We start from the raw sequence: 23,388 nt of genomic DNA on the forward strand, positions 1-23,388 counted from the left end.
CACCCTTCCAGGGCACAACCTCCTCCAGCAGCACCGTACCTGCCTGTAGTTACCACCCAGACAGTCCATTCAAACTAGAATGGATTCCTTAGGTTCTAGCTCTCATAATCTAATTTTTAACCTCTGAACATCCCTGCATTAACAGGAGCTGGAAACCTCATATATCCAAACCATAATATTCCACCTCAGCCCACAAAGCTCATGTCCATCTCAAAGGGCAAAATGTATTACATTCATCTCCAAGAGTCCCATAGTCTTAACAGTTCATCTAAGTCCAAAATCTTCTTTGAGAACCAAAGCAAACTCTTAGCTGTGACTCCTATAAAAATCAAAACCAAGTTATATATATCCAATATACAGTGGCACACAGTAAGTGTTCCCATTCCAAAGAAGAGAAATAGAGGCATGAAAAGAAGGGATATATATTTTGTCCCAGGTGAGTGGAGCCTTCTCTCTGTTTCCTGATTGCCATGTCCAGAGCTGCTTTCCTCTGCCATACTTCCACCATGATGTTCTGCTTTATCTTGGACCCAGAGCTCTGAAGTCAGTAATCTATGAATTGAGACTTGAGTTATACCAAGCTCCAAATAAACTTTTCCTTCTCTAAAATTGTTCTTGCCAGGCCATTTGGTCACAGTGGCAAAAACACCGATAAAAACAGACACTATTGGTATAAATATTTTAAGTACAGTCAATTTGAAAAGCAGTACAGTGGTTCTTCAAAAAATCTGGAAATAGAATTGCCAAATGATCTAGCAATGTCATTGCTGATTGTATATCTAAAGGAAATTAAGAGTATGTCAAAGAGACATCTATGCCTTATTGATGTCCTGTTCACAATAAATGGAAACAACTTGGTGTCTTATCAACTGATGAATGGGTAAAAAAAATGTGGTCAATATATGCATTGAATACTTTTCAGCTATAAAATGGGGTGAAGTTCTGTCATTTGCAGCAAGTGGTTGGAAGTGGAGATCATTATTTTAAGTGTGAACTGCAGAGCCTAACACTGCAAATTCAATACCTCATTTTGAGGACTACTAATGAAGAATAAGGTCACAGGAAAATTAGGCCATTAAATGTTTTGGAGAAGCCAGGCACTGGAAGACAAATATTGCATGATTTTACTCATAAATGGAATGTAAAAGTTGATCTCATGGAAACTAAGAGTAGAATAGTAGTTACCTGAAGCAGAGAGTATGGGGAGGTGGGAGAGATGGGGAAAAGTGAATCAAAAAGCACCAAATTGAGGTTTATAGGGGAAATAAGTTCTAGTATGCTATTGTAGAGAAGAGTGACTACAGATAACAATAATATACTGTATATTTTTTTAAAAGCTTAAAGACAGGATTTTGAATGTGTTTACCACAAAGAAATGAAAAATGAGGAGATATTTATGCTTACTTGATTTAAATATTACACAATGTGTGTATGTATTAAAACATCACCCATAAATATTTTATTTTTTGTGCAACAAAAAGTGGAAGGAAAAGTTATACCAAGCATCTTCTCCAAATTCTGTCAGTGTTCAGTTAAGGTGTTATCAATTAACTTGCCTCTGACTCTGTTTCTTCATTAGAAGTCTTTAAAATGAGGAATTGATTTTTTTTTCTTTTTTTTGGGGGGTGCTGGGGAATCAAACCCAGGGCCTTGTGCTTACAAGGCAAGCACTCTACCGACTGAGCTATCCCCCCAGCCCTGGGAATTGATTTTAAAGTTACGGGCAATGCAGTTCATACTCACCTTTCTTCAACAGGAAGTAGGTAAACAATGGGAGTGATGGTAATTCATGGAGAATTAAGGAGCCAAGACAACCATAGTTGTCTTAGCTGTCCTTTTAATGAGAAAGAAAGAAATCCATGGAAATGTGTCTGTAGCATACAGCTTCTTTCTATAAGAAGGCTATATATTAATTCCTCCCTCAAAAAACAGCTGAGTGGCTAAGAAGTTGGTCACAAATTGGAGGATGTAGGTAGTGGTGAGGGGTGAATTTCTTGGAACATTTTCAGAGGTAGCCTCTGAAATAAATAATAAACCAGAAGTAGATAACACTGAAGCCCAGTTTTGTGTCATTACAATGCCTGATTGGATTCACATCCACATCCCCTGGTGGCCCTGACCACATGCAACAATCAAACCTTCAAAAAGAGACAAAACAAGGTGATGAAAAGCCAAGAAAAGCAAGAGACAATAAGAGACCCAAAAGGATTCAAACTATGAAATCCTAAACACCAATTTACATCTATTTGCCTTATTAAGTACAAGAAAATAAAAAATATAAGTGGATATCTTGAAACTGAATAATAGAATTAAAAATTCAATTAACAATATCACATACAGAGATGAAGAAATAATTACTGAATATTATTATATTCATAATAAGTCACTGGGAAACACAAAGCCCAAAGACACAGAAAAGAGCAGAGGAATACAGAAGACCTAGTGTAAATTATAGCATCAATGCAACTGAAGATCCAGCAGGACACACAGACCCAGAATAGTATCTGAAGAGAGGATTTATTAGAAATACAGAAGTATTTGAAGTTGAAAATTATCAAAGATTAATAAAAGAGATTAAGCCTCAGTTTCTAGAAACATTCTAAATCTCAAGGACAATAAACATGAAGAAACTAACATGCACGTATCTGAGAAAGCTGCTGAGAAGCAAAGACAAGGAAAACATCTCAAATGTTGTCAGAAAAAAAAGCAGATAACTGCAAATGATCAAGAATGTAAGCAGAATTCTCAACAAACGGTTGAAGGCAGAACACAGTGGAATGGAAATCTTACATGTGGCCAAAGAAAACAACTGCCAATAATCTAGACTTGCATATCCATCAAATATATCTCCAAATATTAAGGCAAAATAAAGGCATGAGCAGACAAAAAGAGACCCTCCAGTATCAGCAGAGCCCCACTGAAGGACATAATAATATTCATCAGGCAAAGGAAAGAGCAGCAGACATAATATTGAAGAATCAAAGGCAATAAGAACAGCAATTATATGGACACATTTACTAATTTGATTTATTAAGACAGTATCAATAACCTTATGATAATAATGTAATAGTAATATGGAGATTAAGACCTACGTACAATTGAAATACACACACACACACACACAAAGATATAAACCAGGTGGAAATAAATCAATTTTAAAGTTTCTAAAGTTTTGCATTGCCTGGGAAGGGCAAAGGTAGTAATTAGAGTAAATTTTAAAAAGCAAAAAAAGAAGTATGTTAGAGTAAAAAGGAAAAATACATATCATAATTTTTAGTGTAAAGACCACAAAAAGAAAAAAGTACTCTGATGAAATCATGAAAATTGTCATGTAATATAAAAATATCCAACTATATCCTGCTAAGATACAGATAAAATATAAAATTATGGAAAGCTTAAAACTAAAAGAGAAAGTTGAGATAAGCCATACAAATATAAACTGAAATAAAGCTGCTAGAGGTAGATTAAATATAAAAGTAAAATTTAAAGATTAGAGAACTACGGCATAAAGAGGGTATTATAGCCAGGCACCAGGGTGCACACCTATAATCCCAAGTGGCTCCAGAGGCGGAGGCAGGAGGATCTCAAGTTCAAAGCCAACCTCAGCAAAAAGTGAGGTGCTAGGCCACTCAGTGAGACCCTGTCTCTAAATTTAAAAAAAAAAATAGGGCTGGGGTGTGGCTCAGTGGCTGAGTGACTCTGAGTTCAATCCCCAGTACCCCCCACCAAAAAGAGGGTTATTACATATTAATAAAAAATTAAATTCATCAGGGAAACAAATCATTCTAAATATGTATGCACCTAATAATGTCAACTCAAAATAGAAAGGAGATAAAAATTTTTTTTTTAAAAAATCCTAAAAAGTTAAAAGACAAATCTATAATTAAATATATCTTCAGTGACAGGTAAACAGACAAGAATTCAATAAATAGATATAAATTTGAACACTGACACAAAAAATTTTTAGAAATAACGGACCTACATGAAATCATGAAACCAACAACTAAAAATACATATATTTTAAAAGGTACACAAAACATTTACAATAATTGAATATGTGCTATGCAATGAAGCCAAACCTGGAAAATTTCAAGTATCATGCTCAACATTTTTAATAGAAAAGACGACACACAAACATATACATCAGGAAAACAAACCAAAAAAAAGATCAAGTTCACTTACTCTCACATCCTTTGGAAGATGTCCATATCAAATTTTGCTGACAAGTCACAGTCAGCTCATCTGTTGGGTGATAACCAGGCTTGCACTGATATTTCAACTTTGTCCCAATTTCAAATAATTCCTGATTTTTCTGGGCATAGGCATTTTTCTCCCAGAAAGCACCGGGAATTTCTGGCAAGTCTGAACAACCATCTGATCATAAAGGAAGCACAAATGTGAAAGAAAACTGTTATAGGGATTTCTTGTCACACAGAAAAAGAATGTCACATATTTATTAAGTAAAAAGCCAGATGGTAAAACTAAATGGAAATACCAGAAAGAGACTGCAGTATTACTGCCCAATAGATTAATGTCAAGTATTAAATACATGTAACCCTGGCATGGCTATTCCTGAGGGATTAACACTTCCTGCCACTGTGCTGAAGGGAGACCGTCCTAGGTGTTGGTCCAATTCTATGGGACCTTACTTCTCCTTCCAATTCACTGTTTTTCAGAATGGCCCACGTTCAGGAGAAGCATTAGGATCACTCAGAATGCACAGCAGACCTTTGCTCTAAGGAAAGCCTAACTTTCAGCAGTATCTTTGCCTAATGGGGAATGAAAATAAGAGGCATTCCCCTTGACAGTTTGACTGTCACCTGGAATTTCAGAACCGACCTCAAATCGAGCCCCATAACATGTGCACCTGAGCCTACAACCTTGCACTTTTTCTACTTGACCTTGTGCCAGTGGTTATTGTGGACTGAAGAGGGAGGGGATGGGTGTCTGTCAATTTACATACTTATTGAATTTCATTGCTAGGTGTCATTTTGGATGACAACTAGCTTCTCGCAGTGGCAGAAGGGAATAGATAAGCCTCTATAGCAGAGACTTCCTCCACTGATGATGTGAACTTGGGCCAGTTCCTTAGTGTCTCTCTCCATTTTCTCCTTTCTAAATTGGGATAAAAACAGTAACCCCCCTCTTGGGACTGCTGTGAATACGGAGTGGATTTATCATAGTGAAGCATGAAAATCGTGTGTACATGTAGGAAGTGCTAAGTAAGAGTTAGTGATGAGCGTCACTAATGTTACCAGTGAGATCTGTGAGTGTCCAGATCTCAAGGTGAATGAATGTTAACCCATATAGCACCTCTGTGACATTAGGAAAAGAAATGTATAGGCAGAATTTTACTTTCATCTTTCAAGAAATAGTCATAGTTAGTTCATTTAAGGGGATTAAGAAATTTTTCTGTCACCTCCTGGAAAATGTTTGCAATAAATATATAGTCTACAATATGAAAAAAGTCATTGGTGTGGCAATAATATGATATATATTAAATCTTACAAATAATACCAAGAGATTACTAACAAGAAAATCTTCTAACAAGAAAACTGGGGGAAAGTATATTTAACTTATATGATTATTGGGATTGAAGTGGCCTTTCACCCATAAGGACACCCCACACTTGTGCTTCTTATAACGTCACATGACAAATACTACAATCCCTCCTAAACCATACTCACTTGGTTCACAGGTGGGAACAGAAGGGTACCACTCATTATGAGCTTCGCAGTGGATTAAGTTGCTTCCTCTGAGGATATAACCTTTCTTGCAACTTATCACAATAGAGTCTTTGTGAGTATAGAAGGGTTTGAATCCAGAGATAAAGATTCCCTGTGGAATCTGTGGCTGATGACAGAATATTTCCACAGGAGCATAGAAAAAGATATCTGAGTAATAAAAAAGAGAGAGAGAGAGAGAAAGATGTGATGGTAAGTTCGGGTATATCTCCAAGGAAGGTCTTATACAAGTTTATATCAAGTAGGTACAAATAAAGCATTTTAAAGTTTTATATGTTCCTTCAGTCCCTCAAGGAGCCTCAGGCAACTGAGGAACCATCATGTCAGTCATTGATAAAGGGTCCAACTTTCTCATTGATAAAAACTAGCAATATTTAAACCTTGGAACTCAAATCTCAAAGTTCCCAGATCATTCCATTTTCATGGCCTAATTTCCAGGTTGATCACTATGGAAAGCAGTATGGAGATTCCCTAGAAAACTTGGAATGGAGCCACCATTTGACCCAGTTTTTCCACTTCTCAGTCTATACCCAAAGGATTTAAAATCAACATACTACAGTGATGCAGCCACATCAATGTTTATAGCAGCTCAATTCACAATAGCAACCACAACGGAACCAACCTAGATGCGCTTCAACAGATAAATGGATAAAGAAAATGTGGTATATATACACAAGGGAATATCACTCAGCCTTAAAGAATGAAATTATAGCATTTGCTGGCAAATGGATGGAACTGAAGAATATCATGCTAAGTGAAATAAACCAGTCCCCAAAAAACCTAAGGCTGAATGTTTTCTCCAATATGTGGATACTAATCCACAATAAGGGAGGGTATGGAGGAGAAGAATAGAAGTCCATTGGATTACACAAAGGAGAATGAAGGGAAGGGAGGGGGGCAATAGAAAGGACAGTAGAATTAATCAGATGTAAATTTCCTAATCTTTGGATTTGAATACAAGATGAGGGCAACTCCACATCATATACAACCACAAGAATAGGATCCTAATTAGTCCAAGTTATACTCCACGTCTGCATGATATGCCAAGATACGCTCTACTATTATGTATATCTAAAAAGGAAAAAAATTTAAAATTCTAGGTTGATTTTGATTGTGAGCAAGTGGCCAGTAGTGATAACATGGTGGTCCTGAAGAGACAGCTAAGACCCTGAGAGCTGCCCCCCAAACAGAGAACAAATGCCGCTCATGTTCCAGTCCCCAGTCAACCAGGCATCAAGTTCTGGCAATCCTGCCCCATGAATTTTTTTTTTTTTTTTTCCTTTCCTCGCGCCCTGCCTTAGCTATAGTTGGAGCCCCTTCACTTCTTGGCTGGATGGTGGCATCAAGTGCCTTTCCTTTGTGTTCGTCCCACTTAAATTACCATCTATTCAGTGTCTGCCCTTCGCTCACTCTGAACTCCTGAGCATGGCATACGGGCTCTTGATGCAGTGAGGACCTTTGCCAACCTCTCCAGCTTCAGCTCCTGCCTGACCACTTCCTGCAGGCCTGGCCTGACCCCAGGCATTCTGTACTCTTTTCATGAGCATGCTCTCTCGTCCTAATTGTGGTGGAACCCTGAACTGAGCCAGCAGTAAATGATACAGAGTTTTTAAAGCACTTTGTCAGAAAGAAAGATGGTTAAAGCAGCAAGCTGAGTTATGACCAACACTGACTGGATAGCACTTTTGGCTTCCCTTGAGAGTTTGGGGGCAGGTATATTCTTTGACTATCCTTTACTATTAACCTGCTGAAGTAGAAACGCTTCTGTTAGCTTCATAAGCATGTGTGGTTGGTATTACTAGTGACACTGTGTATTTCTGTAGCGAATAACTGACCCAGACCTGGATATAAAGTAAACTGAGGACACTGTCTGTAAGAATGGGGGCCCAGGAGAGTGAGAGTTCCCCTCTTTCACCCCACCTCCATGCTGCCAGCTGGGTTTCAGGAAAACTCACTAGCACCATTTACTTCTTCCTTTTGGAATGTAAAGGACTTTCCTTGGGACCTAACCAGGGACCTAGGTTAGGTCCTAACCTGGGACCTAACTCCCTTTGAAGTGTAAATGCCACTGTGAAGGCTCAGGGCTCAAGACTAGAGATACAGAACACCTTGGAAGCCAGCTTCCCTTATCTCAGTCTGCTTTTGTAAACACACTTCCCACTCGAAGACCCTTAAACACAATCATATATTGTTTTTTGAAACCTTGTGTCCAATTATGAACTGTTTTGGACTAGAAAGTCTATGATGCTAGATAGTCTATAAAAGTTATGAAAATAGTTAGGGATGCTCAGAATTTTGGAGTACTAATCTCCTCTGGGCCCGCAGGTGTAAAATAAACCCTGGTTTCTCCCATACTTTGGGTGCCGTTTGCCGCTTCTTGTGTGATTCCCACAACATTTCCAATTCATCCAGGTTAAACAGAATTTTGTGCCTCTTGGCACGAGGCACAGAAAAATTTCCCAGACTAGCAGTACAAGAAGAAGGAGTTTGAAAAACTTTTACTATAAAAAGCATAAGGGATTTTGCTATGGTTTATTATCACAGCCTATGCAAACCTGACTAACACGGCATGTAAGAAGGTTGAACACAAGTCATTTCATCACTGAAGCATTTGGCTTTGTCTATATGACATTCTATCCGTGCCCCGCCCCAAATACATTTTCTTTTAAACTAGAGAACAAAGAATTCAAATTCATTATTGTGTCTTACTTTTGCATATAGGAGGGTTTGGTCTCCAGACACCTAATGTTTTATTCTCCACCATGCAGTAAAGGGTAGCATTGCCTATGAGCGAGAAGTTGGGGTCGCAGCTGTAGGTGACGGAGGAACCGTAAGTGTAGAGATCTTCGTCTCCGCCGCCATGCTTCCCATTCCTGATTTCTGGAGGGGACTCACACTTGACAACTGAGAAGAGTGAGTGGAGAGAAAGAAATATCAGAAGAGTATCATTACAAATCTAAAATTCCTGAAAATTAAAAGGGAGGGTCCCAGGGGCAGTGGAGGCTCATGGAGTGATAGGCCCAACATGGTTCAGGTTTGTATTGTATTGGAAAGAAATCTCTACTTAAAAATCTTTACTTACTTACACATTCTGGGAGAGAGTCGCTCCACTCAACTTCACTACCTTGAACCTCACACTGACTACTTGTTGAACCAATGAGGATATATCTGAAAGGACAGGTCAAAGATTCCAGTGGAATTTATCTTACTGGCAACAGTAACTGCCAATGAGTTTCAGACCAGTGGGATTTTTACCCACTGAAAAAAACGATGTCTTCTTGATTACTAATTTGGGCCAGCTTGCAGTTCACTTTCATCATACCAGGCAGAGAGCACATTTACTCATTTAAAAATGTTTCTTATTCAATTAAATACCGTTACCAAGCTTTTCTCATGCATGAGATAGCACCAATCCCTAACCAAGTTTTACAGCCTCAAATCTCATACTCAAATATTATTCTTGTTTCCTAATAAGTTACAAATCAAATAGTGCACAGCAGGAAAATGGTTCACTTGAGCTTCTTATAAAATTTCAAAGCATATTACAGTAAAAACTACTTTGACATCTGATTCAAATGCTCCTCCTGATTGCTGAAGCTTGGCTTACTCTCACGAACCATTAGCTGCCTGGTTATCATCTCGTAGTCCTTGCTCTTGACAAGTTGCAGTCTTTGTTCCGGGCTGTTTTCATAAAAACATCATCAACTAACCCCGACTATTAATGCAAACTTCATGAATAAGATATTACTAATTAGAAAACAGAAACACTGTAAAAGAAAAACATACCATGGTCAAATGAATTTATTTTGATAATGAAAGGAAACTTTAAAATGAGGAATAATATTTTACACAGTATGTTATTATAAACCAAATTATGTGATTGTCCCTTAAATTTACATGTTGAAGTCTTATTATGAATGTATTTGCATATGGAAGAAATTTAGGTGCAGGAGGGCAGGACCCTGATCCCAAAGGATTAATTAACATCATAAGAAGAGACATCACTGAGCTCTCTTGCTTGTGCTCTCCCTCCACCTACATCCTGTTACAAGGCAGTTACAGAAGTCCTTTCTCGTTCTGTTTCTTGGAATCACCCCAGAATTATTTCAGACATGTTGCTCAAAGAAGCAGGCATAAATTTATTAGAAGGGATAGGAAAAAGCTGGGAGTGGTGGTGGATGCCTATAATCCCAGCAGTCTGGGAGGCTGAGACAGGAGGATCATGAATTCAAAGTCAGCCTCAACAATTTAGTGAGGTCCTGTGCAACTTAGAGAGACCCTCTCTCTAAAAAAAACCATACTTTTATGCCAGTACAATCACTGGCATAAAAGAGGAGAAGGAGAAGGAGGAAGAGATAAGGGCAAAGGAGACTCTGTCAAAGGAAAAAGTGGGTCCTCTCAGAGAACAGAAGGATGGCATGCTATTTCTGACCTTCGGTTTTATTGGAGGTCCCAGGGAAGTTTCCAGAGTCCTGCCCAGGTCCACATTTTGACTTGTGACTGACAACGTAGGAACTGCTTGGACTATCTTGATGAGAGAATGGCGTGGTGCTCACAAAGTTGAAGTTTTAAAGAAAATTGAGTCCCCCTATTTTTCCCTCAATTTCCTGCCCCCTTAATCCTTTATTACCCTTTGCCAAAGGCCAAATGTTTCTCTGATAAGTGGATGCTGATCCATAATTGGGGGGGGGCAAGGGAAGAATGGAGGAAATTTGGATTGGGCAGAGGGTAGTGAGGGAGGAGAGAGGGCATGGGAGTGGGAAAGATGGTGAAATGAGATTGACATCATTATTCTAGGTATGTGCATGATGGCAAGACGGTGTGACTCTACATCAAGCTCAACCAGAGAAATGGAAAGTTGTGCTCCATTTGTATACAAAGAATCAAAATGCATTCTGCCATGATGTATAACTAATTAGAAAAAAAAAGTTTATTACTCTTCGAATAGCTCCTAGAAAACTTTCTTTGTGTCTTGATGTTTTGGTTGCCAGGGTGATTGAGGATTATGATATAGTTTAGGTGATAAGGGAGAGTCCAGCCTACTTGAGGGGGACAGTGACATGATCTTGAAACTTCTGGGGGAGGTTTTAACACACTAGGCCCCCATCTTCCACATCTTCCAGGTGCTTATCTTTCAGATAAGGTTCCCTATGTTCTAGGTCACTTGTAACTGTCCTTTCCATCTTACCCGTCATGGCTGACTAGCTACCTAACAATCCCCGTGTTCACACCACACACCAAGGAAAGGCCATGTGAACTGGCCATAGTGGTGCAAACCTGTAATCCCAGTGACTCAGGAGACTGAGGCAGGAGGATCACAAGTTTGAGAACAGCCTTAGCAACTTAGTGAGGCCCTGAGCAACTTAGTAAGAACCTGTCTCAAAGTAAAGAATAAAAAAGGCTGTGGATGTGGCTCAGTGGTTAAGTCCCCCTGGGTTCAATACCCAGTACAATTTAAAAAAAAAAAATAAAAATTAAAAAAATTAAAAAGAGCCATGTGAGGACATAGAAAGAAATCTACCATCTGTAAGAAAGGTAGAGAGCTCTCACCCAGAACTAAACTTTGACAAACCTTCACCTGGGGCTTCCAGACTACCAAACTATGAAAAATAAATCTCTATTATTTAAGTACTCAGCCTGTCCTTTGTTAGGTAGTCTGAAAAACTAATATATAACATGATATTATTATATCTAAGACAACCAACATCTTGATAGACACTAAAATGACATTGAGGAAGAAATTGACAATTATTCTTGAAAAAAAAAAGTATTCAATATAGTAAGATTAGGCAGTGATATAGCACCACCAAAATTAAGTGAAAAATGCTAAAATCATATCTGCTAAAATCAAGAATAAGACAAAAATGTCCAGTATCAGCATATTATTTGAGGTAATTGCTGGAACAATCATATAAGGAATTTAAAATACAAAAGTGGGAAAAAAGAAAATAACAGAATCATGTTCACATTACACAACTACACACCTGAAAATTCTAAGAGGATCCAAATGAAAGGCTAATGCAAATATTAAGAGAATGCAGAGAATTATCTCAGATATGAGATTAACATAGAAATCTATAGTTTGTACATATACAGATAAAGTTCGTTAGGAGGTATAATGGAAGAAAGGACACCATTTACAATGTTACAAATAAGATAAAAATAATATGAGATGCAAAAGAGTAAACATGTAAGTTAAAAAATGTGAGTTGGGATTCTTTAAAACTATCCTGAAAATCTCTCTTCTCTCTCTCTTCTCATATACACACACACACACACACACACACACACACACACAATCACCACCCACAAGCACATGCACACAAATGACTAGAACATACATATAGGCATAATACACCATAATATGTCTATTTTTCCAAAAATCTATTTAAAAGTCAATCCAATTTATTAAAAGTAAAAATCAACTAACTGAAAATTTCATATAGAAAAATAAGTGGGAAAATATACTCAGGAAATCCCAGTAAAAGCACAAGAGAGAGGGGGTATACTTTTAAGTGATGTCACACACTATAAAACTCAGAAGAGAGAGTAATTCATTGTGTGAATGTAAGACAGACTAAAAATCTTGAATGGAAAGTCCAAAAACTCAATCACATACATTTGAGAATTAAATATATGTTTTTAAAAATTAGCTCATATAATGGATTAAATGTAAATTTTTAAATAAATGATACTGAAATGATCTGAAAACCAACCAGAGAAAGAAAATTGACAAAATCCCACAGCCATTCTTGATGAATACCTCTCAGCAAACTAGAGATAGAGGAACATTTTCTCAGCATAATAAGGAACATCTACAAAATCTTACAGCTAAGGTATGTAATGGCAGAAATCTGAAGCTTTTCCTCAAAGTTTGGGGACAAAACAAGGATGTCTACTCTCAACACTGCTATTCAACATAGCATTAGAAGGTCTGGGAAGCACATTAAAGGCAGAAAAAGATAATGGGAAGGAAGAAAACAATGCCTGATCCTCTTGACAGATGACATTGTTTTCTAAGTAGAAAATCACACACACGCAAAATCTATGAAGACACAATAGAAAAAAAGCAAACAAAACTCCTAGAATGAACTAGTGAGTTCAGCAGCATTGCAACACACAAGACTGACGAGCAAAACCAGTCACATTTCTGTAGACTAACTTGGATGTCGAAATTTCAAATAAAATATCATTTACAATCACTCCAAAGAAAATAGAGTACTTAGCTATAAAGATACTAAAATGTGTGCAGGAGCTGAATAGTGAAAATTACAAAATGTTTTTGAAGGAAATCAAAGATCTAAATAAATGAAGAAGCATATTATTTTCATGGATTAGAAGGCTATACATTGGGCGAATATAAATTCTCCCCAAATTAATCTTTAAATCAAATGCAAATCATATCAAAAGCTGAACAAAATTTATTATTGACATCAATAAGCATATTCTAAAGTTCATATAGACAGGTGTAGAACCTAGAATTCCTAACATAATTTTGACAAACAAGGAGAGTATGGGAGAAATACTTAACCCAACAGTGATTACTATTGCTACAGTAATTAGGACAGTAGTGTACTGCCAGAAGGATAAACATTGATCCATTGATCAACTGATCAGAAGGAAAAAGTGGAAATAAATCTACGTAAGTATGCCCAAATGTTTACTAATAAACATGCAAAAGGAACTTAGTGGATAAAGGATAAGGATAGCTTTTTAGCAGAAGGTGCTGGAGTAATTGGCCAGCAATGGTGGGGTGGAAGAACAGACACAAAACTATATAATGGTTACTGGACATGTAACCACTATGTCCCATAAATTTATTCCTTAAAATTTAATCCAGACAAATGAAGACTTAAGTTCAGACAAAAAAAAAAAAAAAAAAAAAAAAAAATCTGCAGATGAACATTTATAGCAGCTTTATTCATGATAGACAAAAAGAAAATAATTCCAGTTTCCTTCAATGGATGAATGATTAAGAAAATTCCATGTGATGGAATACTGCTTCGACAATAAAATGTAAAAACTACTGATAACATCATGGGTGGATATCAAGAGAATTGTGCTGAGTGATAAGAGTCGATCTCAAAAGGTTACATTCTGTGTGATTGCGTGTATGTAGCACCCTTGAAATGACACAATTATGGAGAAAAGGAATGGATTAGAAGATTCCAAAGGTCAGAGGAGGAGGAGGGAGTATGTTTCCTATGAAAAGGCAACAGTGGTGATGGAACTGTTCTGTATCTTGACCGTGGTGGTGGTCACACAAATACATAAATACGTTAAAATCACATAGACTGAAACACACACAAATGAGTGCATGTGAAGCTGCACTCACATTAACGTCAATTTTCTTTTCTCCATATTTTTATTGATGCATTATAATCACACATATTAGAGCAACTCACATCAGGTCCCTTCACACCCTACTCTTTTATACTCACTCTTCCTTGTCCATGGATTTCATTCTTCAAATTTGTGAGACAAGAGCCTTGGAAAGAAGGCATAACAGGTGGGCTGGGATCCACTGCAACACTACGGCAGTAGAAACTGAAAATCTGGTTTCATCTTTTGGGGCTTATCCAGAATCTTTTATAAGGCATGATTCAGGGCCTATGTACCTTGTCCAGTCATCCACCTACTGCCACCACGGACCTCTGCACCCCCATGCCCAAGATGCCCAAACTACAAATGGTCCTACAGATGGAATCCAAAATGAAATCCCCACCTACTGGGGCCCCTAGATAGGCCTCTGTGAGAGGACCCTGCACTCTCCCTGTTCAATATTCATTTCAGCCTGAAGTAGCCAGAGTGGTTATTACCCCTTTCCCCAAATGGCCATTAGGGGCAGTCCTTCAGAAGGGGGAATGAATAGGATGGTACAGGTAATGAGCCCCAATTAAAGACTTTTTAAAATGTAAAGACCATTCCATGAAGTTAACCTATAGAAATATTCCAAACATTCCAGCCAATTCCCTTGTCCTTCAGTGGCAGGGAAAAGGGCAGTGGAACAGACCTGGTTGAAGGCTACAGTTTCCTGGGCTGACCAATAGCCTTAACCCTTTTCGGACACCTTTAGCATAGGTTTTTGACCAATGGTACTTTCCTAAGATTTTATTAGCATAAATATTGACCAATGTCCCTGCCCAGTAGCTATATAAGCCCCTAGACTAGTACAGTTAAGTGGCAACCCCTATTTGGTTCCTCCTTAACCTGTGGGAGTTCTAATTCTTTACTTCTCTCTTGAATAAATCCTGCTCTTTTACATTCAAAGAACAATAATTATTAATATACATAATAGTGTGTAATTATTACTTTTGTGTGTGTGTGTGTGGTGCTGGGGATTGAGCCCAGGGCCTTGTACTTACCAGGCAAGCACTCTACCAACTGAGCTATCTCCCCAGCCCAATTATTACCTTGTTAAAGGACACAAAACCCTTCATGAGCGCTCTACCCTCATGACTTCATTGCTTCCCAAAGGCCCCCATCTCCAAAAATCATCACATTAGAAATTAATATGTGAATTTGGGGGAACATAATGTTCAGTTCATAGCAATAGTGTTAAGAGAAAAAAGTAAAAGCAAAATTCAAAATAATGCATGCAGTCAGATATCTTTTATGTAAAAAGGGGGCAAAATATAGTCATATAGGGGTGCCAGGCTAGCTCAGGTGCAGATAAGAGCTGCAAAGTCAAGACCCAGACTCCAGGAATTGGGTAGGAACAGGCTTATGGCAAGCAGCATGAAAACTCATTTATTGCAAGAAAAACCATACATTTTCTAGACTTTTTGCCCAATCACAATGTGCCACGGGAGATCAGACCACCAGGCCCCTATGTAGGTTCCTTTGGTAACACTAGGTCAATTTGGGGGCGGTTGTTTACATTCCTAGGTGGGAGAAGTGGAATACTCCTCTCTGCAAGTTTACACACTTGAGACATTAACTGCTGCGAGCCAAGAACTAGGATTTCTCCCAACATAGACAAAAATATTTGTACTCAGTTGTGCATACATAAATAAACACCAAGAGGATAAATCAGAAAATAACCTGTCAGAAGCAAGAATTCTTGATGTAGACATTAATACACAACTTTTATTCTTGAAACACAAATGAATTAACTCCTTCTCAAAATTAACAAGAAGAATTGCTTCTAGTCTACCTTATACTCACCCCTTTGAGCAGCTGAAATGTATGGTTGAACCAAAAAGAAAATCAGTCATAACGTCCACTTTCCCATTGGTTAACTCTCCTGGGTTTCTGCATTGTTTCTCTAGTAAGCAAATTAAATTGATGATTAGTGATTTCAAAGGCTCACAATAAATAATATTAGAAAAAAGTCTGGTGGATTAACTTCAACTCCAGAGATATACTTTAATGCTTATTTCTGATTCTGACTCATTGAATTTTCAGTATGAGGGGAAGTAAAAGTAAACACGTTCTGATATATTTTTAAAGAAAAACTGTGCTTAGTTTTATGTGCTTAATTAAATCACTGTGATCACACAATTATAGGATATGACATATTGGCCTGATGTACACAAAATTGTATTCTTTCAAACTTGTATGCCCTTGGTCAAGGGGAAATAGAAGAAAAAGGGAAATTCTATATCTTTAGTGTTAGAGAAATACCTCATAAATTATTTTTAAAGGAAAAAAGAGAATAAACATCTCACGGCATATCCTCAAATGACTTCTTCCATGTAGTATAGGTGTTGTTAATTTTTAACACTGCTTTACTCAAAGATGTTCACATGAATTAAAGACTTTATCAAGTTCCTGTGAGAACTTTCTGGAAACAAAGAAGTACGGGTGAGAAGAATAAATGTGGATATTTACTGATACAAAAGATACTGTAGATCCAGGCACCATAAGCACCGCAAGTGAGGCGACTTGAATTGACTTTTCGGTAGCCGGAGTGGCAGGTGTATTTCAGAACAGTTCCAGCCTTGAAGTTTGTCTCATACAACTGGTTGAGTGGAGAAGCAAACGGCAATTTGGGTGGAAGGCCACAATCACCTGGACACCAAAATGACAAGGAGAACCGAACGTTATATCTGGGAATATGGCATCTCAGTGTTTGAATAGTAAGATTTTTAGACCAGGAACTTGTTCCTTTTTCATCCCGTCTCCCATTGTCCCAAAGGTCAATGAACACAGTGAGTGATCACAGATGTATGCTTTTTAACTGATGACAATATCAAAAGTAATAAAAAGGGCAAAGAAAATTGTATATATCCCTTCCTGAATAAGTGATCATCTGCCCAAACCATAGGAGAATAGAACTGAATTTCTTTATTCTCTCAGATTGTCCACATCTACCTACTCAGAATATAGGTGTCTATGTCATGCCATGTGACACTCTCTTGCCTTCATCAAAACACTTGTTTTATTAATAAAAAGCATCATATAAGATTAGTGACCTCAGGTGTCTGAGATAAGAAGAAGCCCCTTTCATTTGCGTCCCTTTGGATTTGGGGGCATTGACTAGATTGCCTACTCAAAAATGAAGATGTTTTCCAAAAGCATCACAATGTGGAGAATGTGTTAAACCCTTGGGAAATAAAATCGTACTTCTACTTCCCCAGGAAGAATTAAATCAAGTACCATATTACCTTCTAAAGGCCTCAGCAGAATTATCTCCATGTGCCCTACATTCTGAATACCCATACAAGCAGTGAGAGTTCTTCACAATCGGTTTGGCAGGTAATAATAATAGATGTTTATTCCAACTCATGTTTATTTGAGGTGAGATTGTTTAGATTCCTGGAGAGAAAATTCTAAAAGGGAGTATCAAAAACATCTATGAAACAATCCCTTTGTGGGATTATTACCAATTTCCCTGAACTCCAGGTCATACATATGCCCCACAGTGTGGACGAAGGTTATCTGTTAGGCATCTCTGAAAGTAGGGTGTGTGATGAACTCCTTGTGTGGTGACGATCTGGCCTGTCACCCCATTACTCACCAAGAACAGTATCCAGCAGAGCAGTAACCAAGGTCATTTGGAAGAGAGTTCGGCCGGAGAACTTCCACTGCCCAAGCCTGTGGAGGGCGGAGCTCTGGTGGAGCCCACGAGGAGCTCCGGGGGAGCGCATGATCTGACCTCTGCGATATGAGCTGTTGAAAGAAGGCGACTTAAAAAGCGGTCATTGAACTTCCGTTTGTCATAAAGTACTAGGAAGAACCATCTTCAAAGAGATTATGAGAATAGTGCAATACAAAAAAAAGTAAGAAAAAGTGGAATAAAAGACACTAAGTAAAACTATTTTTAACAAATAGCAGTTAATATTATGGGGCTGGGGCTGTAGCTCAGTGGTGGAGCACTTGCCTTGCACGTTTGAGGCACTGGATTTGATACTCAGTACCCCGTATAAATAAATAAATAAATTAATTAATTAATTAATTAAATAAAGGTATCGTGTCCATCTACAACTAAAAATATTTTTTAAAAAAATGTTATCTGCCTCAGGAGCCTAGCCAGGAGACTACTTAATTCTGGATGGAGAGATGACAATGGCTCAAAGCTTTACAGAGGTGGCTTCATACATGGTAGGTATTGTTATGAAATTTGAATTGTTAGGTGAAGGACATTCTATGCCCCAAACCAAAGTCAAGTAAAGATAGAGCAGTAGGGTGAGGAACATGCCTGAAAACAGTAGCTGGTACTTCATTTGCCTAGAAGTTAAGGAATGTCAATAAGGAGGTGACAGTTAAAGATAGAGAAAGGTGAATTACAAATGGGTTTGCTTGGTTCTCAGTGCCAAGATTAGAACTTTGAATTTAGGAAATGGAAAGCCATTTTATTTATTTATGTATTTGCTTTTGAGTGACATAATTACTACACTTTCAGAAGGCTGTGTGACAGAAGTGTATAAGACAGGTTGAAGGAGACAGACAAAAGGGACAGGGATGTTGATTAAGAGGAATACTGCGATCTGTTGGGTGGGCCACCGAGACCTCTGAATAAGTAAATGGCAGAAATCTGTGCAAAGTCATTCTTACTCTTATATGGGAAAATCCCTCACACATCCAAACTTTACTTAAAAATTAGTTCTTATACCTAAAGTGATATATATAAAAGTAACTTCCAATGAAATACAGAATTTCACCTTTATACTCAAACTTTCTGCAGATCGAGATGGTTTTCTATTCTCATCTCTATTTTTGCTAATTGACATCATATGTCTTTTCAGCTCAAGACAGTTTCTCTTCCTCACAAATCTGTCACTGCTCATTCTCTGTGGGAGGTAGGGAGGTAAGTGTATGGTTCTCTTCACACTCACTGTATGCAGGGGCTACTCATGTCAGATTCTTAAGTTCCTAGAATTTCTGATCATGTCACGGCTACTCTGCTGCCTGCACACCCATGTGCCCCCATCCCACCTGCCCTAGTCATCTTCAAGATCAATTCTGCCAACAGAATTAACTGATGTAGGACCTAACTGATGTGGAGCGGGTCAGCCTGGTATAAAAGTGTTGTGAAGAAACAGTAACTGAAGAAAACCAAGCAATCATGCTGCCCCTTATTTCTCCATCACAGTGTGAGTAGTTGCACCAATTTCCTCATCGTGAAGGGCTTCCCAGGATGTGGGACTTACAGGACTAAACCCAGAATGGCCCCAAGGCCAATGAGATGGTGGGCAACCCTACACCATCTCCCATTCCCCTCTCTCTCATCTTTGCTCCCTTCTCAACCTCTCTACTGAATGAATCCCTGCAGCCACAGAGACCTGAAGGCAAGACAAGGGACACTGATGGAAACCAGATAACTCAAAGCTCCCAGAAACTGTCAGAAAGTATGAAAACCTTCCCACCAATAAACGTTGTTGTGAACCATAGGAGTTTTAAGTGGTCGCAAGCCTGCAATTAAAGGAGTCATAGCGAATTGGCCACTCAGTAACATTGGCAAGAATGCTAAAATGTTGGCAAAATAGCAAACAACTTAAAAAAATTAGAAGGATGCCATATTAAAATGAAAAATGTTCCTGTGAATATCCAAATATGTTCTCAAATTCACAATAAAATGCATGCGGTAAACACATTAGGACCCGGGGTGGTGCAAGCCTGTAAAATCCCAGAAGCTTGGGAGGCTGAGGCAGGAGGAGCAAAGCCAGCCTCAGCAACTTAGTGAGGCACTAAGCAACTCAGCAAAACCCACAGCTGGGAATGTGGCTCAGTGGTTAATCACCCCTCCGTTCAATCCCTGGCTAAAAAAATTTAGGAAGAAAATCATTATAAAGAGTCATAAAAAATATAATCATGAGTACTCTAAACTCCACCTGGCAAACAAATTGAACATTATTAAAATGTTGCTTTGAAAGTACAGATTCATAACTCTTTTCAAGACAAATACATTTACATTTCGATTATAGTTAAAAAGAATATTTCTGAAAACAATATAAAGTAAATTAATAAATTGGATAAATTCAGCAAATTCACTTTAGGGCTCTGATCCTTTGGGATTTTGCATCCATACAGTAGATTGATTGCTTTTTGTCAAGTCTGTTTTCTGTAATCTGACAGCTATCCCTGTAATCTGGCTGGCCCAGAGAGTCTGAGATTCTGGAGAACTCCATTTCCCTACCCTCCTCACCTCTGCCCACACCATCTGCCCTCCAGTCCCCTTCTCCATCAAACCCTGTTCATTTTTTACCCAGACAATTCTCCAATGCCCCTCCAATCCTTTGGCACAAACACCATATTCCAATTCCATTTTTTTGTTGTTGTTTCTTACTCTACTTTAATTCTGACTTGGATTATAGCCAAAGTCTATAGTCTGTCTCTCCACCTGCCCTCAAGCTCCTGAAGTCTGAGTTGTATTATTCATCTCTGCCTTGCTGGTACATTGTGCCTTATACCGAAGAAGTAGTAACAAATGTCTGCTGAATCCAAACCTGGAAGCCTTCAGTGATAAAATATTTTTTTAAAAAATATTTCATATGCACCTCTGTCCTTGTCATTTTTTTTTTTTTTGGTCAAGGTCAAACTGTGCCTGTTTTAAAGATAGGCATATCTGTAGGAAACAGGCACCTGCAATTTTACTCTATGCTGCAAGATTCCCCTTCTTCATCTTTAACCTATGGAGGGCAATAGGACAGGCAGGAAAAGCAGGGTGGGAGAGGGAAATAAATATTTGCAGCAGCTTCCTTAGGCACTGACATTGGGGTCAAAGCCAGTCACACCTACTCGGTGGTGAAGAATTGTTTGAACCCCTTTTCCTTAGCCTCCCATAGAGGTCACGGCCACAGTACTGGGGACAGAGGACGGCCCTGGGCTCTGCACTCGGACACGGATTGTGTGGGTTTAAATCCCGGTTCCATCACTTGGGAACAGAGGGCCTTCGGGCAAGACCCTGAGCTCCTGAAGTCTCGGTTTCCTCTTTCATAAGATAAGCATGACAATTTTGCATGTCTCTCAGAATTGCTGAGAGAATTCAATACGGATATTCTCTGCAAAGGACATGGCATGTGTCTGCAACATAGTAAAAAAAAAAAAAAATTTAGTTAGCAACTGTCGATCCTAGGGAAGAGAATTTAAGAACTGAAGTTTGAGTGTGACTCTGCCAGAAACTCCTAGAAACCAAACCTTCATTATCATAATGACTTGAAGTTATAATAATGGGTGGCTGCATCCTGGGGAATGCGACCAGAGGCTGTTGCTCTGGTCTCCACGTGACCCATTGTCCAGTAAGACTCGGTGCAATTCCAGAGCAGAGAGACGGGGCTGTCTTAGAGGTTTCTCTACCCTTTGTTTTCCTTGACCTCTGCACTTCCATGACCTTGACCATCATACATGAATCACTCACAGACCTCTGGGTCCAATTATCTCCTATAGATGGAAAAAAGTTACATGCTTCAAAATTTCAATCATTAGCAAATCAAAACTGACTGAGATTTCATCTCACACCAGTCAGAAGGGCAGTCATCAAGAATGCAAAGGATAATAAATGCTGGAGAGGATGTGGAAAAAAAGGAACACTTTCACACTGTTGATGGGAGTATAAATTAAGTACAACCACCATGGAAATCAGGATGGAGGTTCCTCAAAAGGCTAGTCGTGGAACCACAGTGTGATCCAGCTATACCATTCCTCAGTTTTTATCCTGAAGAACTAGTCATCTTATTGCAATGACACACACGTATCCGTGTTTATAGCAACGGTATTCATAATAACGAAACTATGGAAACAGTCTAGGTGTCCATCAACTGGATGAATGGATAAAGAAAATGTGGTATGTATCATGTAAACACAATGGAGTTTTATTCAGCCATAAAGAAAAATTAAATGATGTCATCTGCAGGAAAATGGATGGAACTCCAGACTATTAGGAACTCAGAAGTGGAACTCAGAAGGTCAAGGGTCATATGTTTTCTTTCATATGTGGAAGCTAAAGAGGAAAAAAGAAAGGTGGGGGTGGGGATCTAATGAGAATCAAAGGGTGATCAGTAGGCAAAAGGAATCAGAAGGTGGGAGGAAGGAGGGAGGGGGAAAGTGTTGGGGAGTGATATTGATCAATTATATTGTTATATTGTGTGCATTGTGACTCTGTAACAACAAATCCCATCATTAGTTACAACTATAATGAACCAATACAAATGTAAAAAGTAAATATAAATAAATAAGTAGAAATCTAAGCCTACAAAAAATTCAATCATTACTTATCTTATTCTTTCCCATTCCCTCTCACATGTAAGTATTGTGTAAATCCCTTATTGAGATATAATTCACACGTAGAATTCATCCACTTAAAGTGGCTTCTTTAACTTAGTATAATATTCAAGCATATATCAGTATTTCATTTTTTGTGACTGAACAATATTCCATTATATTGCTTATATATATATATCCCATATATATATGTATACCACACATTGTTTATCCATCTTCAGCTGATTTACATTTGGGTTGTTCATGGATTTAAACTTTACGTTCCCACCAACAGCATATAATGATATCAATTTCTCTTCATTTTACCTCAACACTTAATATTTAACTACCTTTTTAAAATTTAGACATCTTGTTTGGTATGAGATAGTATCTTATTATAGGTTTGATTTATATTTCTCTAAGGACAAATGACATTCGACATCTTTCAGGTGCTTGATAGCTACTTGTATATGTCCTTTGGAGAAATGTCTATTCAACTCTTACTCATTTTTAAGCTGATTAGTTGCTTTTTAGGTTGACTTGTAAGAGTTTTTTATATACTCTAGATACAAATTACTTTTTCACGGTGTGCTTTCTATTTGCTCTTGATAGTATCTTTTGAAGTACAGAAGTGTTTCATTTTAATGAAGTCTAACTTGTTTTTTTTTTTCTATTTTTGTATATCATTTTAGTATGATATCTAAAAAACCATTTCTTAATCCAAGATGTAGACTTAGTCCTATGTTTTCTTCAAAAATTTAACTGTTTTAGCTCTCATATTTAAGTTCAAGGTCCTACATAGTAGGCCCTAAATATAACTCAAGTTCTTTAAGAAGCAGGGACACACTGCCAATTCTGGAAAGAGCAGAAGAGGAAAGAGGTGAGAATGACTAAGTTTCTTGATTGAGAGAATAGGTGGAGGTGGCAGGTGTCCTTTAATCAAATCTGAAGATCTTTGTTCTCAAAGACTGATGGCTTGGGAATGGAGTCTCCAAAGAGA

At 38.1% G+C, this 23,388-nt stretch overlaps 1 protein-coding gene across 1 annotated transcript in view; it reads right to left on the minus strand.

Annotated features, from left to right (window-relative positions):
* The window catches only part of LOC306642250 (zona pellucida sperm-binding protein 3 receptor-like), a 36,233-nt gene that overhangs the window by 12,347 nt on the left and 498 nt on the right, over window positions 1-23,388 (minus strand). Inside the window, exons 2-8 of the mRNA XM_079107873.1 lie at window positions 17,707-17,858; window positions 16,578-16,757; window positions 15,912-16,011; window positions 8,827-8,912; window positions 8,454-8,648; window positions 5,688-5,894; window positions 4,183-4,374 (exon numbers count right to left, since the gene is read on the minus strand). Coding sequence (XP_078963999.1) covers window positions 4,183-4,374; window positions 5,688-5,894; window positions 8,454-8,648; window positions 8,827-8,912; window positions 15,912-16,011; window positions 16,578-16,757; window positions 17,707-17,836 — 1,090 coding nt within the window. The 5' untranslated portion in view covers window positions 17,837-17,858. The remainder of the gene's footprint in view (window positions 1-4,182; window positions 4,375-5,687; window positions 5,895-8,453; window positions 8,649-8,826; window positions 8,913-15,911; window positions 16,012-16,577; window positions 16,758-17,706; window positions 17,859-23,388) is intronic.

This window comes from Sciurus vulgaris, assembly GCF_902686455.1.
Source record: "Sciurus vulgaris genome assembly, chromosome: 12".
Classification (NCBI taxonomy): Eukaryota; Metazoa; Chordata; class Mammalia; order Rodentia; family Sciuridae; genus Sciurus; species Sciurus vulgaris.